At 45.0% G+C, this 17,659-nt stretch overlaps 1 protein-coding gene across 3 annotated transcripts in view; it reads right to left on the bottom strand.

Annotated features, from left to right (window-relative positions):
* Positions 1–17,659, bottom strand: part of LOC126095745 (cysteine--tRNA ligase, cytoplasmic) — a 100,173-nt gene that overhangs the window by 65,103 nt on the left and 17,411 nt on the right. For all 3 annotated transcript variants that reach the window (XM_049910520.1, XM_049910519.1, XM_049910518.1), the window contains exon 3: positions 5,997–6,339. In XM_049910520.1, coding sequence (XP_049766477.1) covers positions 5,997–6,339 — 343 coding nt within the window. The remainder of the gene's footprint in view (positions 1–5,996; positions 6,340–17,659) is intronic.

The raw sequence follows: 17,659 nt of genomic DNA, 5'->3' as shown, positions 1-17,659 counted from the left end.
CAATATCAGACATCGCCAGCTACAAGAGGAAGTCTATGCCAGTCAACATAAAGAACTGTACCATCAAGTTGCGCCTCTACACACTGTTGTTGCTAGCTGTGTGTCTGCCCGAGTCCAAATCCTACTGACCTGGTGCCATCCAGCCACCAGGCCACCTGCTGCGTAACTTCCACCCACTGGAGGCTACCTATCTTGGGAATCCACAGTTTGTGCCTGAGCTACTTTGTCACCCACCTGCTATTGTGTGATGCAAGCAAACTCTGCTGCTGTTTGTCACCCTGACTGGACAAACTCATTAGCTGCCAACACTGACACTCCGTTCACACCAAGGTCCACAGTTCAACTCTGTGTAGCATGTCTACCCAGCCAACACGACTAACTTTGTAGAGTATGTGGTAACACAGCACTGACCAAAGGCCTGCAAGCTGATATGGTGCTACACCGCTGGAGTGGTGGCCATTTAAGGTTACACACTGGCTTGACAGGAGGCTGCTTGCTGGCATGAGCACACTTCACCAATCAAGTCCAGCCAGCACTTTGGGTGTGCCAACTGCTGCCTAGACTCATCACAACTGATGTAGTCTGATACAAAATAAAGGAATATACTGTTTTTATGACTGGATGTCAGACCTAGCCAGTACATTGCTGCAATCATGTCCTGGGTGGAGAGCTCAAGACCTTCCTGACCACTAGTACCCAAACTCCACCACCCAACAGAGTAATTTAACACCAGTGTCTACAGTATATACCTGGGATGTTAATTATCAGTGAGTTCTTCACAGAGCCAAGACTAGCTTACACCTTCATCAGTGGTCAGAGGGTAGCTATGTTGTCACATTTTCCATGCAGATCTTGGTTGAGAACAACAATACATAATGGAAAAGCATGTCTTGTCTCCTTCCTCATCTTCCCAATCAGCTGCATCTTTTCTTTCCTTGAACGCTCTCCTCAATTCAGTTTCACTGTACCCACTTTTACAGAATATTTCCTTCAGGTAGTATAGCTTGACAGAGACTTTTTGTCACATACAATGCATGTCTTACGTACCGGGGTGATTAGCACGGTGTGCCTCTGTGCTGGATAGTGGTAGCTTGTTCCATGAAGGTACAGGTCTTTGTAGGTCTTCTCCCCATTAACTGTATGGCCCACCATACTGTCAGCCTTCTTCCATATATATCCAGAAAAGGAAAACATCCACTGTCACTGTTTTCTTGCTCTATCATGAAAATAATGTTTTGATGGGCACTGTTTAATTAACCCAGAAACTCATCCAGCACTTGTCTGCCGTGTTCCCACACAATGAATGTACTATCCTTGTAGTGAAAGAAGTGGAAAAGGCCACCAGTCACCACTCAGTGGATGTGGTATTGGTGTGCAAATTCCAGCCTTCATCGCTGATGAACAGCAGTCAGTATGGGCGAATGAACCAGGCAGCTGGTGCGGAGGCCCATACGCAACAACGTTCACTGAACTGTCATTGAGAAGACACTGTTGGTAGCTCACTGGTTAATCTGAGTGGTCAACTGCTTAACAGTTGCGCATCTATTTATCCATACACATCTTCACAGCCATTGCTCACCTGTCATCTACGGTCCGTGTTGAACCACAGTTCTGCTGGTGACAGTTTCTGATAGTGCCATTTTGCCATGCACAGCAGCACGCCAACAGTTTACAAACTTAGCCACTTTGGAAAGGCTTCCACCCTTGGGCTGAAAGCCTATGATGATGCCCTTTTGGACATCAGATAAATCAGCCCATTTCTGCATTACAACACAGACTGCACTATTTCCCACATTCTTCCACCACCCGTCCCACAACACACTTCATATATCCTCCACAGCTAGTGAAGGATATATTAAGTGGTTATTGCACGCTGATGTTAAACATAGGTGATGGTCACATTAATGCGACTGGGCCATGTATATTACAAAGTGTGTACTTCAAATATTGCTGATTTCTCTGTAGTTTCAATATTACGTTGCTACATGGTTGGTACAGAACAGAAAACCTCCACTGTAAACAATGAACAATGGTAGGGAACACTTTAAGAGAAACAGAGTTATTGCTTATAAAACACAGGAAATGATTTGTTTTATTCATATTAGTTAATAGCTCCACAATAAACTGAGATATGGTAGCTGTGTCACGAGTTTAGAGTTGCTAGCGGCAGCTTTGTCGGAAAGTGTACAAGTAAACAGTGGTAAGTGCCATAAACACTGTTGCCAGCAGTGGTAATGCATGCAGTGTTCAGACCAGGAAAATGCTTTTCAGGAATGATTTTTATAAATCTGAGAATGATGTGACTTACTACAATTCAGATAAAGATCTCGAATATGTTTGTGAGCGCAAAGGCACTTAAAAAATTGTTGCTATCAGGTAAATGTGAATATTTATTTAACTAACTAAACAACCTTAAGTTGTGTCCCCTTCCCATAAGACATGAATTTACAAGACAGGGTGATGGTAGAAATGGTAAGGGCCATCCTTAACCCTGTTTACATGCTGCAAGAAGTTGCTCTCTAAAATTAATTTAATACTGGGCCAAATCTTACATTAATCTTGTTTCTGAACAGCAGCTCACCGACTTGTTCCTTACCACTGTTTACAGTGGATGCACTCAGTTCTCTGATGAGTAAATTTAGTAATGGTCAATTATTTTGTCTTGACATATTGCTAAGAGCATGTCAAAAACTAAGAAAAACACTGACTTCCATAATTAATAATTATATAATAAACAAGAGATAACAGTTTGAGGAAATATAAGTAAAATAAGGGAAAGGTAACCAGTCATCTATAACAGATCGATGCATTGAGCACAAAACACACCTAACAGAAAACAGCATTCACACTAGCTTTCGAGTTCTAGCTCTTTTTCTAGATTAGATTAGATTAGAATTACTTTCATTCCAATTGATCCGTAGTGAGGAGGTCCTCCAGGATGTGGAACATGTCAGAAAAACAACAATACATGACAAATATTTACAACTAAAACAAATAAGCTAATGTACCATTCCACAGGTCCCAAGTGGAATGATCGTCATTTTTTAATGAACACTAAGAGTCATTTTACAAATACTAATGCACTGAATTTAAAATAAAAAAGTTTTTTATTTATTTATAAGGTAATAAACATGTAATACAACTACTGTAATACTTATTTACAATGAACACATTACTGCACTGAAATGGTGCAGAAGTTAGATTATACTTACACACACACACACACACACACACACACACACACACACAAATTTTCAATGAACACATAACTGCACTGAAATTGTGCAGAAGTTATGTTGTACTTATATACAAATCAGTTGGTTTTACTAAGAAATTCATTAATGGAGTAGAAGGAGTTGGCCACCAATAAATCCTTCAGGCTTCTGTTAAACTGAATTTCACTGGTTGTTAAGCTTTTTATGGCTGCTGGCAAGTTATTGAAAATGTGTGTTCCTGAATAATGCACACATTTTTGTACAAGACTAAGTGACTTTAAATCCTTGTGAAGATTATTCTTATTTCTATTATTGATTCCATGAATGGAGCTGTTGGTTTGAAAAAGTGATATATTTTTAATGACAAATTTCATTAAGGAATAAATATATTGGGAAGCAGTAGTTAGTATCCCTAGTTCCCTAAACAGGCTTCTGCAGGATGTTCCTGAGTTCACACCACATATAATTCTTTCTGCACGTTTTTGTACCCGGAAAACTTTAGCTTGGCTTGATGAATTGGCCCAAAAAATAATCCCATATGACATTATGGAATGAAAGTAAGCATAGTATGCCAGCTTTTTCATTTTTATATCCCCTATGTCTGACAAAATTCGCATTGCAAACAGAGATTTGTTAAGACGCTTCAGCAGGTCTGTGGTGTGCTCCTCCCAGTTGAATTTATTATCAAGCTGTAATCCCAAGAATTTAACACTGTCCACTTCTTCTTGTCATCGTATGTTAGACATATACTATTGGGACACCCCTTACAAGTTCTGAACTGCATGTAGTGTGTTTTTTCAAAGTTTAGTGACAAAGAATTGGCTAGGAACCAGTGATTAATGTCCACAAATATTTTATTGGCTGATCTTTCTAAGACTACACTTGATTTGCTATTTATTGCAATGTTTGTATCATCGGCAAACAGAACAAACTTGGCATCTGGTAATGTTACTGATGAAAGGTCATTGATATACACAAGAAAAAGTAAGGGCCCCAAAATGGAACCTTGTGGGACCCCACATGTAATTAGTTCCCAGTTGGATGATGCCTGATAACTTGATACATGTCACTTTCCTAATAACACCCTTTGTTTCCTGCCAGAGATATAAGATTTGAACCATTTTGCAGCATTTCCTGTTACACTATAATATTCTAGTTTACTTAAAAGGATATTGTGATTTACACAGTCAAATGCCTTTGACAGATCACAAAATATACCAGTTGCCTGCAATTTTTTGTCTAATGAATTAAGCACATTTTCACTGTAAGTGTAGATAGCCTTCTCAATATCAGAACCTTTTAGAAATCCAAACTGTGACTTTGACAGTATGTTATTTGAGATAAGATGGTTATAAAGCCGACTGTACATTACTTTTTCAAAAATTTTTGAGAATGCTGGAAATAGTGAAATTGGATGGAAATTTGATGTTATTTCTTTATCTCCCTTCTTAAACAGTGGCTTAACTTCAGCATATTTCAGCCATTAAGGAAATATTCCACTGATAAATGACTGGTTACACAGATAGCTTAATATGTTACTTAGCTCAGAATCACATTCTTTAATTAACTTTGTTGATATTTCATCATACCCACTAGATGTTTTTGATTTTAAAGATTTTATGATGGACATTATTTCTGTTGGGGTAGTGAGGGTCAAATTCATATTATGGAAGTTACTTGAAATGTCTGGTCTAAGGTAATCCATAGCAGCATCTACTGAACCTGACAACCCCATCTTTTCAGTAACAGTTATAAAATGTTTGTTAAAAAGTTCTGCAACACTATACACATCTGTCACCAATGTATCATTTACTCTTAATGCTATTTGTTCCTCTTCATGTCTGGTTCTACCGGTCTCCTCCTTCACTATATCCCATATTGTCTTTATTTTGTTATTTGATATGACTATCTTTTCCTTGTAATATATTTGCTTTGACATCCATATTACAGTCTTTAATATTTTGCAGTATTTCTTATAATGTGCTACAGCATCAACATTGGAAATGTTTCGGATTGACAGATACAGTTTTCTTTTTGTTTTACAAGATACCTCTATTCCTTGAGTAATCCAGGGCTTCTTTGTAGACTTTGCTCTAACCTTGGTAAATTTTGGGGGAAAGCAGTGTTCGAATAAGATAAGCACTTTATTAGCAAAAATGTTATGTTTTTCATTCATGCCATGAGCTCTGTAAACATCAGTCCAGTGAATGTCTCTGAGGAGTGTCCTAAAATAATCAATTTTTGGCTTACTGACTACCCTCTTGAGCTCAGATTTAACAGATTTTATATCCTGTTCAGTATTAACATTTAACAGAAGGAACTGCATGTCATGGTCTGAGAGGCCATTGACTATTGGTTTTGTAATATCATTTTTTTCATTGGACTTTTCTATAAAGATATTATCAATGGCTGTTTGTGAGCAAACGGCTATCCTAGTGGGGAACTTTACTGTGGGAATTAAGTTGAATGATAGTGTTACTAACTCAAATAAGTTCTTATTGCCCAAGAACAGATACTAGTACTAGTACACACATTCACACACTCACCCAGACACCCAAAAATATACTCCCATAAACAGCTTGAGGAAATAACAGTACACTATTCAGAAAGCAAAGTTTTCCAGCACTCTAGATCACAGGAAGGGCAGCAGGAAATCCATAAAAGAAAGTCACCAACACAAAGATGTCTCAGATGCACAAATATGTGTGAAATCACCAAAATGTGGGACTATGTATGGTGTAATTATATTATCATCACACAAGACTGCTGTCTATTACTTACTTTCTGTGCTTCCTGAGTGGCAATATTGTCATTTCTTTTCACTGCATCTTCGAGATCACTTACTGCATCACTCATACGAGAAAGCATTTTCTCAAGCATTGCTTTTCGATCAGGATCCTCTGCAGCAGAAACCCACCCTTGCATCTGTTCCATCACTCCCTTTACATCATTCAGTATTAGTGGAAGTTCTTTGTTCTCAGACTCATATCGTTCATACAAGTAATTCTGACGAGCACGTTTGATAATCTTATCATCAATATCTGTAATGTTCATTACATATTTCACATCGTACCCAAAATAATTAGAGAGTACACGGCGAAGAATATCAAATGAGATATATGACCTGAAACACAAATAACCTGGTAAGCATACTTTCACTGTTAACACAGAATAAAGAAGTTCAAAATAAATGCAAATTGTGTGCAATGACAAATGTTTTAAAATGGTACCAACAGCCGCTTTTACTGCTTTGGTTAAAATACTAGAAGAACATATAGATGCTGAGCACTTTCACATACAAAATATGATAAGTCAACGAATGACCCCCCCCCCCCCTTTTTTACGGATAGTTACTAATTCTCATAGTATATAAATTCCCCCTTCTATTTAGAAGTTTTGCATGCAGACAAATGCATCACCAATTACAGCTAGTATTGCTGGGGTGGCCACTGGATCAATTACTATAGGGGACAAAATTATGGTTGGCAGGGGAAGCCAAAGCATACATCGGATGTACAGGGGGACCAAGAGGTGTGCAGACATTTGCTGAATTGAAAAATTCAGTGATCTGCAGGGCCTTTGCCTTTCGCGGGCAAGTGCTCTACCATCTGAGCTACCCGAGCACGACTCACACCCCGTCCTCACAGCTTTACTTCTGCCAGTGCCTCGTCTCCTACCTTCCAAACTTTACAGAAGCTCTCCTGCAAACCTTGCAGAACTAACACTCCTGAAAGAAAGATGGTAGAGCACTTGCCCGTGAAAGGCAAAGGTCCCAAGTTCGAGTCTCAGTCCAGCATACAGTTTTAATCTGCCAGGAAGTTTCATATAGTGCACACACTGCTGCAGAGTGAAAATCTCATTCTGGAAACATCCCCCAGGCTGTGGCTAAGCCATGTCTCCGCAATATCCTTTCTTTCAGGAGTGCTTGTTCTGCAAGGTTCACAGGAGAGCTTCCGTAAAGTTTGGAGGTAAGAGACGAGGTACTGGCAGAAGTAAAGCTGTGAGGACGGGGCACGAGTCGTGCTTCGGTAGCTCAGACGGTAGAGCACTTGCCCGCGAAAGGCAAAGGTCCCGAGTCTCAGACCGGCACACAGTTTTAATCTGCCAAGAAGTTTCAGAGTACTAATAGCTTGTTCCCAACAAATAAGTAGGATTCTCATCCACAAATGTAGTATCTCAGTGAAACAGAGCATTTTTCCAGATAGACTGAAATAAGCTATTGTTAAACCATTGCATGAAAAAGGGGATAGATTTGATGCTAACAACTACCGCCCAATCTCACTTCTGACAGTTTTATCCAAAATTCTTGAAAAAGAAATGTATTCAAGAGTAGCATCACATATTTGTAAAAATTAAGTTCTAACAAAATGTCAATTTGGTTTTCAGAAAGGCTTTTCAACAGAAAATGTTATATATGCTTTCACTGATCAAATATTAAATGCATTGAATAATCGAACATCACCCATTGGGATATTCTGTGATCCCTCAAAGGCTTTTGATTGTGTGAATCGTGGAATTCTTCTAGATAAGCTTAGCTATTGTGGTATGAGTGGGATGGTGCACAAATGGTTTAATTCATACTTAACAGGAAGAATACAGAAAGTTGAAATTAACAGTACAGATAGTCTGCAAAAACCAGCAGATTCCTCTAACTGGGGATATATATATATATATAATAGAGGGAAACATTCCACGTAGGAAAAATACATCTAAAAACAAAGATGATGTAACTTACCAAACGAAAGCGTTGGCATGTTGATAGACACACAAACAAACACAAACACACACACAAAATTCAAGCTTTCGCAACCAACGGTTGCTTCGTCAGGAAATAGGGAAGGAGAGGGAAAGACGAAAGGATGTGGGTTTTAAGGGAGTGGGTAAGGATTCATTCTAATCCCGGGAGCGGAAAGACTTACCTTAGGGGGAAAAAAGGACAGGTGTATATACACACACACACACACACACACACACACACACACACACACACACACCAAGGATGGTGACCCACAGGGTTCAGTCTTGGGTCCCTTTTTGTTCTTAATATATATTAACGACTTGCCACTCAATATTCATGAAGATGCAAAGCTAGTTCTTTTTTCTAATGATACAAGTATAATAATCACACCCAGGATGCAAGAATCAGCTGAGGAAATTGCAAATAATGTCTTTCAGAAAATTATTAAGTGGTTCTCTACAAATGGACTCTCACTTAATTTTGAGAAAACTCAGTTTATACAATTCTGTACAGTAAGTGGCATAACACCATTGATAAATATAGGCTATGAACAGAAGGAAGGAAGCCTGTTGCTAAGGCAGAATACTCAAAATTTCTGAGTGTTTGCATTAATGATAAATTGAATTGGAAGAAACATCAATAATCTGCTGAAACAGTTAGGTTATTGCAAATTTCTGTCATAAACATATCAGTAAATTAGCCTACTATGCCTATTTTCATTCACTGCTTTCATATGGCATCATATTTTGGGGCCTTTCGTCATTAAGAGAGAAAGTATTCATTGCACAAAGGTGTGTAATCAGAATAATATCTGGAGCCCACCCAAGATCACCTTGCAGACATCTATTGAAGGAACACAGGATATTCACAGTACCTTCGCAATACATATATTCCCTTATGAAATTTGTCATTAACAACCTATCCCAATTCAAAAACAACAGTGAAGTGCATACGTACAACACTAGAAGAAAGGATGATATTCACTATACTGGATTAAATTTCACTTTGGCACAGAAAGAGATGAATTATGCTGTCACAGAAATCTTTCGTCATTTGCCAAATAGTATTAAACATCTGACAGATAGCCAACCAACATTTAAAAGCAAATTAAAAGAATTTCTGAATACCAACTACTCCTACTCAATAGATGAATTCTTAGATATGAAGTAGTAACTGTGTACAAAAAATTAATTAATTATTACTTGTGTAAAGGGAACCTGTGTTAAAGTGACACGTTCCACATCATTACAAAATGTCGTATTCATGATCTATGGAACAAGGATTAATGTATGAATGAATGTAAGTATGTATGTATGTAATGGCAAGCAGCACACTGGGCTGACATGGAATGTAAACAGTATGCACTGCAGCCACAATTCGCTTTATGTAACAGATTGCTGCATAAGACAATGAGATTGGGGCCGCAGGTACTAGTGCCAACAGAGCTAAAGGAGGAAGTGCTGAAGATGCATGTGATCACTTACTGTCAGGGCATGGGGATTGTAGAACAATGAATAAGTGAGTAGTGGAAAGCTATTGGTGGAAGTCAAGGAAAGAAGATGCGGATTTGTCCAGAGGGGTTGTGTATAGTGGGCACAACAGGCAGATATGAGCCGTAAATTGATATCTTTGCAGAGGTTACGAAAAGATTGGTTGGTTTGGGGGGGATTCAAGGGACCAGACTGCGACGGTCATCGGGCCCTTTTTCCAAAAAAAGTAAAACCACCCAAAGAGAATAAAAAACGAACAACAGGAAAGACGTCAGACGACACAGGACAAGAAATACTCCTACAGAGATCAGGCGAAACAAATTAAAATCACACAGAGTGTGACAGTGGTTGGCCGACCATAGAGATAAAAAGGAAAAGCCAACCACCGAGAACACATTAAAAACTCAGCGTAAAATCGTAGGCCAATGGCCAGAATCAACACAAAAGAACAGAACAAACACTCAGAGTAAATAATAAAAACCCCCTGCCCGAATAAAACGGAAAACTAAGTCAGCCATACCAGGGTCATCACATAAGAGGGCAGGGAGCGTATCAGGCAGCGCAAATGTCTGCCTGACCACAGCTAAAAGGGGGCAGGCCAACAAAATGTGGGCCACTGTCAAAGCCGCCCCGCAGCGACATGCAGGAGGGTCCTCCCGGCGCAGTAAATAACTGTGTGTCAGGTGGGAGTGGCCAATGCGGAGGCGACAAAGGACGACAGAGTCCCTGCGGTTGGCTCGCAGGGATGACCGCCACACAGTCGTCGTCTCCTTGATGGCACGGAGTTTATTGGGCATGATCCGATTGCGCCATTCAGCGTCCCAAAGCGCAAAAACTTTTCGGCGGAGGACTGCCCGCAAATCAGTCTCTGGGAGGCCAACGTCCAGAGACTGTTTACTCGTGGCCTCTTTCGCCAGGCGGTCAACCTGTTCATTGCCCGGGATACCGACATGACCGGGGGTCCACACAAAGACCACAGAGCGGCCGCAACGCGCAAGAGTATGCAGGGACTCATGGATAGCCATCACCAGACGAGAACGAGGAAAACACTGGTCGAGAGCTCGTAAACCGCTCAGGGAATCGCTACAGATAACGAAGGACTCACCTGAGCAGGAGAGGATATACTCTAGGGCACGAAAGATGGCGACTAGCTCAGCAGTGTAAACGCTGCAGCCAGCCGCCAAGGACCGTTGTTCGGAATGGTCCCCTAGAGTTAGCGCATACCCGACACGACCAGCAACCATCGAACCGTCGGTGTAAACAATTCCAGAGCCCTGATACGTGGCCAGGATAGAATAAAAGCGGCGGCGGAAGGCCTCTGGAGGGACCGAGTCCTTCGAGCCCTGTGCCAAGTCGAGCCGAAGGCAAGGGCGAGGAACACACCACGGGGGTGTACGCAGAGGCGCCCGGAAAGGAGGTGGAACTGGGAAAAACCCAAGCCCGCAGAGAAGCTCCTTGATGCGTACGGCGATCGGACAACCCGACCGGGGCCGACGGTCTGGCAGATGGACGACTGACTGCGGGAACAGGACACGATAATTTGGATGCCCGGGCAAGCTTAGAATATGGGCAGCATAAGCGGCCAGCAAACGTTGGCGTCGGAACCGCAGTGGAGGTACACCTGCCTCCACTAGGACGCTGTCCACAGGGCTGGTGCGGAAAGCACCAGTGGCAAGGCGTATCCCGCTGTGGAGAATTGTGTCCAGCACCCGCAACGCAGATGGGGATGCTGAGCCATAAGCTAGGCACCCATAATCCAGGCGAGAATGGATTAACGCCTGGTAGAGCCGCAACAGGGTAGATCGGTCGGCGCCCCAGCGGGTGTGGCTCAAACAACGCAGGGCGTTGAGATGCCGCCAACACGCTTGTTTAAGCTGCCGGATATGAGGCAGCCAAGTCAACCGGGCATCAAAAAGGACACCCAAAAACCTGTGGGTCTCCACCACAGCAAGAAGTTCGTCGGCAAGATAAAGCCGCGGCTCAGGATGGGCCGTTCGGTGCCGGCAGAAATGCATAACGCGGGTCTTGGCAGCCGAAAACTGAAAACCACGCACTACAGCCCAAGACTGCGCCTTGCGGATTGCGCCCTGTAGCTGACGTTCAGCTGCTGCAATGCTAATAGAACTATAGTAAAGACAGAAGTCGTCAGCATACAGGGAAGCGGAGACAGAATTTCCTACTGCCGCAGCGAGACCGTTTATTGCAATTAAAAACAGGCAGACACTGAGGACAGAGCCCTGGGGTACCCCGTTCTCCTGGACGAGGGAGGAACTATACGAGGCCGCGACTTGCACGCGGAAGGTACGATACGACAGAAAATTTCTGATAAAGATCGGCAGAGGGCCCCGAAGACCCCATCCATGAAGCGTAGAAAGGATGTGATACGCCATGTCGTATCGTACGCCATCCGCATGTCGAAAAAGACAGCGACCAGGTGCTGACGGCGGGCAAAGGCCGTACGGATGGCCGACTCAAGGCTCACCAGATTGTCGGTGGCGGAGCGGCCTTTACGGAACCCACCCTGAGACGGAGCCAGAAGGTCCCGAGACTCCAGCACCCAATTTAAGTGCCGGCTCACCATCCGTTCAAGCAACTTGCAAAGAACGTTGGTGAGACTAATGGGACGGTAGCTGTCCACCTCCAGAGGGTTCTTTCCAGGTTTCAAAATGGGGATGACAATACTTTCCCGCCATTGCGACGGAAACTCACCCTCGACCCAGAGACGGTTGTAAAGGTCGAGGAGGCGTCGCTTGCAGTCCACTGAAAGGTGTTTCAGCATCTGACAGTGGATGCGATCTGGCCCGGGAGCGGTATCAGGGCAAGCGGCAAGGGCACTCTGAAATTCCCACTCACTGAATGGAGCGTTGTAGGGTTCAGAAGCGTTGGTGCGAAAAGAAAGGCTCCGACGTTCCATCCGCTCTGTAATGGAGCGGAAGGCCTGGGGGTAATTCGCAGAAGCGAAACTCATAGCAAAATGCTCTGCTAAGCGGGTTGCAATGACGTCGGAGTCAGTACAAACTGCTCCATTCAGTGACAGCGCAGGGACGCTGACAGGGGTCCGATAGCCGAAGACCCGTCGAATCTTGGCCCAGACCTGCGATGGAGTGACATGGAGTCCAATGGTGGACACATACCGCTCCCAGCACTCCTTCTTGCCTTGGCGGATAAGGAGGCGGGCCCGCGCACGCAGCCGTTTGAAGGCGATAAGGTGGTCCATGGAGGGATGTCGCTTGTGACGCTGGAGCGCCCGCCGGCGATCTTTAATCGCTTCAGCGATCTCAGGCGACCACCAAGGCACAGCCCTCCGCCGAGGGGACCCAGAAGAACGGGGAATGGCAGACTCGGCGGCAGTGACGATGCCGGCGGTGACCGATGTAACCACCGCATCAATGGCATCAGTTGAGAGAGGCTCAATAGCGGCAGTGGAGGAGAACAAGTACCAGTCAGCCTTATTCATAGCCCATCTGCTAGGGCGCCCAGAAGAGTGACGCTGTGGTAGTGACAGAAAAATCGGAAAGTGGTCACTACCACACAGGTCGTCATGCACACTCCAGTGGACAGATGGTAAGAGGCTAGGGCTACAGATTGAAAGGTCAATGGCGGAGTAGGTGCCATGCGCCACACTGAAGTGTGTGGAGGCACCATCATTCAAAATCGAGAGATCGAGCTGCGACAATAAATGCTCAACGGTGGCGCCTCGACCTGTTGCCACTGACCCACCCCACAGAGGGTTATGGGCGTTAAAGTCGCCCAGTAATAAGAAAGGTGGCGGCAATTGAGCTATCAGCGCAGCCAGGACATGCTGCGCGACATCACCCTCCAGTGGAAGGTAAAGACTGCAGACGGTAAGAGCCTGCGGCGTCCACACCCTAACAGCGACAGCCTCTAAAGCTGTTTGTAGAGGGACAGACTCGCTGTGAAGAGAGTTAAGGACATAGATGCAGACGCCAACAGACACCCTTTCATAAGCTGCTCGGTTCTTATAATAACCCCGATAGCCACGGAGGGCGGGGGTGCGCATTGCTGGAAACCAAGTTTCCTGCAGAGCAATGCAGAGGAAAGGGTGAAGGCTGATAAGTTGGCTGAGCTCAGCTAGATGGTGGAAGAAACCGCTGCAGTTCCACTGGAGGATGGTTTTGTCCATGGCTGAGAAAGGCGTGCCGGAACTGGGACGGCAGATTACGCCGCTGGGTGACCTGCTGCCTCCGATTGAGCACCCGTGCTAGTGCTATTGCTATTCACGGCGTCTGAGGGACCGGCGAGATCGAGGTCCTCAGCGGACGCCAGAATCTCCACCTCGTCCTCAGACGCAAAGCTAGAAGGTAGCGATGGGGTGGCTACCACCGCGCGTTCCTTGGGCTTAGAGCTGCTCTTCTTTGATTTCTCACGCTGCTCCTTGGGTTTAACTGGCTGGGAGGGCTTCACCGATTCAGTCTCCGGGACTGAGGAGGATCGGGAAGCCCTTCGACCTGCAGATTGTGGGCACTTACGCCACTGTCGATTGTCAGCCTTCCCGCCGGTGGAAACCTGGGAAGGGAGGGACCCAAGGGACCCCTTGCGAGCGTGAGAAGCCAAAGAAGTTGGACACTTCTCCGGCTTAGAAGCGGGGACCGACGTCCCCGATGGGGGGGATGGCGTTGCTCCTGAGGTAGGTGGCGCATTAGCAACCCGGTGGGTAGAGCCCCCCACTGGCAAGGGGGCAGGAGGAGTTGTACCACTCGTCGATCCGGCCGGAAGGCGCGAAACTGATGGGGCTAGCACAGGTGTTGTAGCAGCAGCGTAGGAAGTTGTCATTCGCACTGGATGTAATCGGTCGTATTTCCGTTTGGCCTCAGTATAAGTCAGTCGGTCCAGGGTCTTATATTCCATGATTTTGCGCTCTTTCTGGAATATTCTGCAGTCTGGCGAGCAAGGTGAATGGTGCTCCCCGCAGTTGACGCAGATGGGAGGCGGGGCACATGGAGTATCGGGATGAGATGGGCGTCCGCAATTCGACATGTGAGGCTGGAAGTGCAGCGGGAAGACATATGGCCGAACTTCCAGCACTTGAAGCACCGCATCGGGGGAGGGATATAGGGCTTGACGTCACATCGGTAGACCATCACCTTGACCTTTTCCGGTAACGTATCACCCTCGAAGGCCAAGATGAAGGCACCGGTAGCCACCTGATTGTCCCTCGGACCCCGATGAACGCGCCGGACGAAATGAACACCTCTACGTTCTAAGTTGGCGCGCAGCTCGTCATCAGACTGCAAAAGGAGGTCCCTATGGAAAATAACACCCTGGACCATATTTAAACTCTTATGTGGAGTAATAGTAACGTTAACATCCCCCAACTTGTCACAAGCAAGTAACCTACGTGACTGGGCGGAGGATGCCGTTTGTATCAGTACTGAGCCAGAGCGCATTTTAGACAAGCCCTCCACCTCCCCAAACTTGTCCTCTAAATGCTCGACGAAGAACTGAGGCTTTGTGGAGAGAAAAGACTCCCCATCAGCTCTCGTGCAAACTAAGAATCGGGGTGAATAACTGTTACCTCCATCCTGGGACTTACGCTCTTCCCACGGCGTGGCCAGTGAGGGGAACGTTTTCGGATCGTACTTCTGAGCATTAAATTGAGCCCGAGAACGCTTAGAGACTGCTGGCGGCTGGCCGCCAGCGAGAGATGATGTACCACGCTTCATTGCGGGTCATCCGCCCTGATGCCACCTACTCCGACCAAGGGCCCTCCCCACGGGCGCCACCCAGCCACAGCAAAGGCCACCTGGCAGGATGGCCGTTGCCGGGAGTCCTGATACCCCAGGAGGATAGGCATCTACTCCTTGGCATACGTGGGGAGTTAACGGCGCAGGCATCAGTAGAGCGATCCCTGTGTTGTCAGGGGGCTACAACCAAGAGGGTACATGGCGGCCCCACCACAACGGACTGGCTACCGTGCTGGATCTTAGGTGCAAAACTGTCCAAGGCCGTCGTCGCAGTTAAAAGAAACACTGCAGAGGGCAGCGTGGTAATCGCACCCAGGGACGTATCCCCGCCCTAAAGATCGAAAACGAGCGGGACACCATTGCAACGACGTGAAAGCCGGCTAAAGGTCTAATTGCACGACGGATACAGTGCACCATGTAAGGCGCCCTTCCCCAATTGGCTCGCTCTTCGGAATAATTTAGAAAGATGGAGGTCAAACCCGAGAGGGGACCATCACATAAGGCCAAAATATGTGAGACTCCTTTTAGTCGCCTCTTACGACAGGCAGGAATACCGCGGGCCTATTCTAACCCCCGAACCCGCAGGGGGGAGGTTACGAAAAGAATGGAATGGGTGTCCTCAAGCCATTCAACAGGACTCCAGCCAGGAATAGATTTGTGCTGGCTTTTATTGATATTTTTTATAGATATTTGGAAGTAGTTGCAGTCCCTAATCAATAGGCAGCAATGGTAGTGCAAGAATTGGTCAACAGTTGGGTGCTTAAATTTGGGGTGCCAGAAACCATGATTACAGATCAAGGGACAAACTTCACGCAGGATTCATTAATGCAGCTGTGTAATTTGTTAAAGGTTAGGAGGTTAAGGACAGGTCCACTGCACCCTTAGGATAAGGTTAGGAGGGAGAGGGTGCATTGCACAGCCTGAAGGATGTTGAGATATTGTGTGAACTCACACAATGACGACTTGGATGTATACTTATCTTCCGTTATAAGCGCATATAATGCAAGAGGCCATTCTACTACAGGACTATCAACATATGAGGTAGTTTACAGGAGGCATGTGTCATCACTGTTTGACAAAATTTAGCGAAGAATTGGCAGGGATGGGGAGTAAGTCGGGAAGCATGTTCAAGGAGCAAACACTAGAGCCATAGAACACAAAGAGAAATTGGGAAATCGTGTGAGCAGAGTACCACAGTACAAAGTCAGTCAGTGGTTAACCCCTCTGTTCTGAAAGGTAAAACCAAGAAATCTGTAACTCAATATCAGGGGCTATATCAGGTAACTGAAATATCACCACCACTACATGTCAAGCTTCAATTTCTGACTCTCACAGCTACTGTTCATGCTGGATGTCTGAAGCTGTTTGAGGGAACTCCAGATGAGTTAATGCACATGTCGTCACCTGTTGAGGGTAAAGATATGGCCTAGTAGAAAGCTGGGGAAGCAGGGAGACCTGGCACAACCTCTGCGGGATCCATACAGATTTAGACCACGGAAGTAGGAGAAAATAATTTAAGTTTTGTGTTAGAATGTTGCATTTTCTTTGGCATGTCTATGAGGTGGCAGACATTTCAAAAGAGGGAGTGGAGTGATGGGAGTTCCCTGTTAGTGTTACACTTCTTCACCAGGAGCAGAGAGGATAAACTGTGGGTACTACCACTGGAAACTGGAGTACTTTCCACAGGGCAAGAGACTGTAGTATTCATAAGCCATACTGGGCACTGAAACTGACAATGAAAGCTTGGGAAATGTGTAATGAGGAGAGACTCAGATAATGGAAGTAGTGTCACGTATGGTACAGCGACATGGATTATACATATGGGGTAGGTTATTGAAAGCAGTTATTGGAACTGTGGATGTTGGTGACATCCAGTAACTGAATGATACAATAGAGAGAGTAAGTTATGTGGCGAAGAGGAATATGGCGACCGTGGACTGGCATACTACAAAATTAACCAGCCTGGAACAGGGGTACCGAACAACACACAGGTATTATGAAGGTTAGCAACAGAGATAAAGCACCTGATAAGAATGACAAAAAATACTGTAAATTAGGACCTCGAAGTTATAAAGGCTCGGGTAGATACTTTGGATAAGAGAATGTCAGTGGTGGGACTGTTGCAGTCTTTAGCTGATAGCTTATGGGATGCTAGGATAATGGTAACAGAGGTGCAGGAAGCAGTCTTACAAGTGACACATGGGCAGCTCTGTCCAGCTCTGTTAATGGCAGATTAGTTCTCGATAAGACTGCAGACAGTGCAGGAGTTACCACCAGAATAGAAACTCATAGTTGAACCAGACGAAACAAATCTACCACTGTATTACCACATATCAGCAGTTGAGATTAAGACAGATCCAGTAAAATTATATGCACTAATATCATTTCTAACAATCAACAATTGTGTCAGGTTCAAACATGACACCAAACATGCATCCCCATAAAAGTGGATATCCTTGTGGACATTTGTTCTGATCGTAGGTGGTGTTAGTCACGTGGTGATGTCGCTAA

The sequence above is a fragment of the Schistocerca cancellata genome, chromosome 8 (assembly GCF_023864275.1).
Source record: "Schistocerca cancellata isolate TAMUIC-IGC-003103 chromosome 8, iqSchCanc2.1, whole genome shotgun sequence".
Taxonomy (NCBI): domain Eukaryota; kingdom Metazoa; phylum Arthropoda; class Insecta; order Orthoptera; family Acrididae; genus Schistocerca; species Schistocerca cancellata.
Note: the sequence above shows the minus strand (reverse complement) of the source record. Positions and strands in the feature narration are given on the sequence as shown.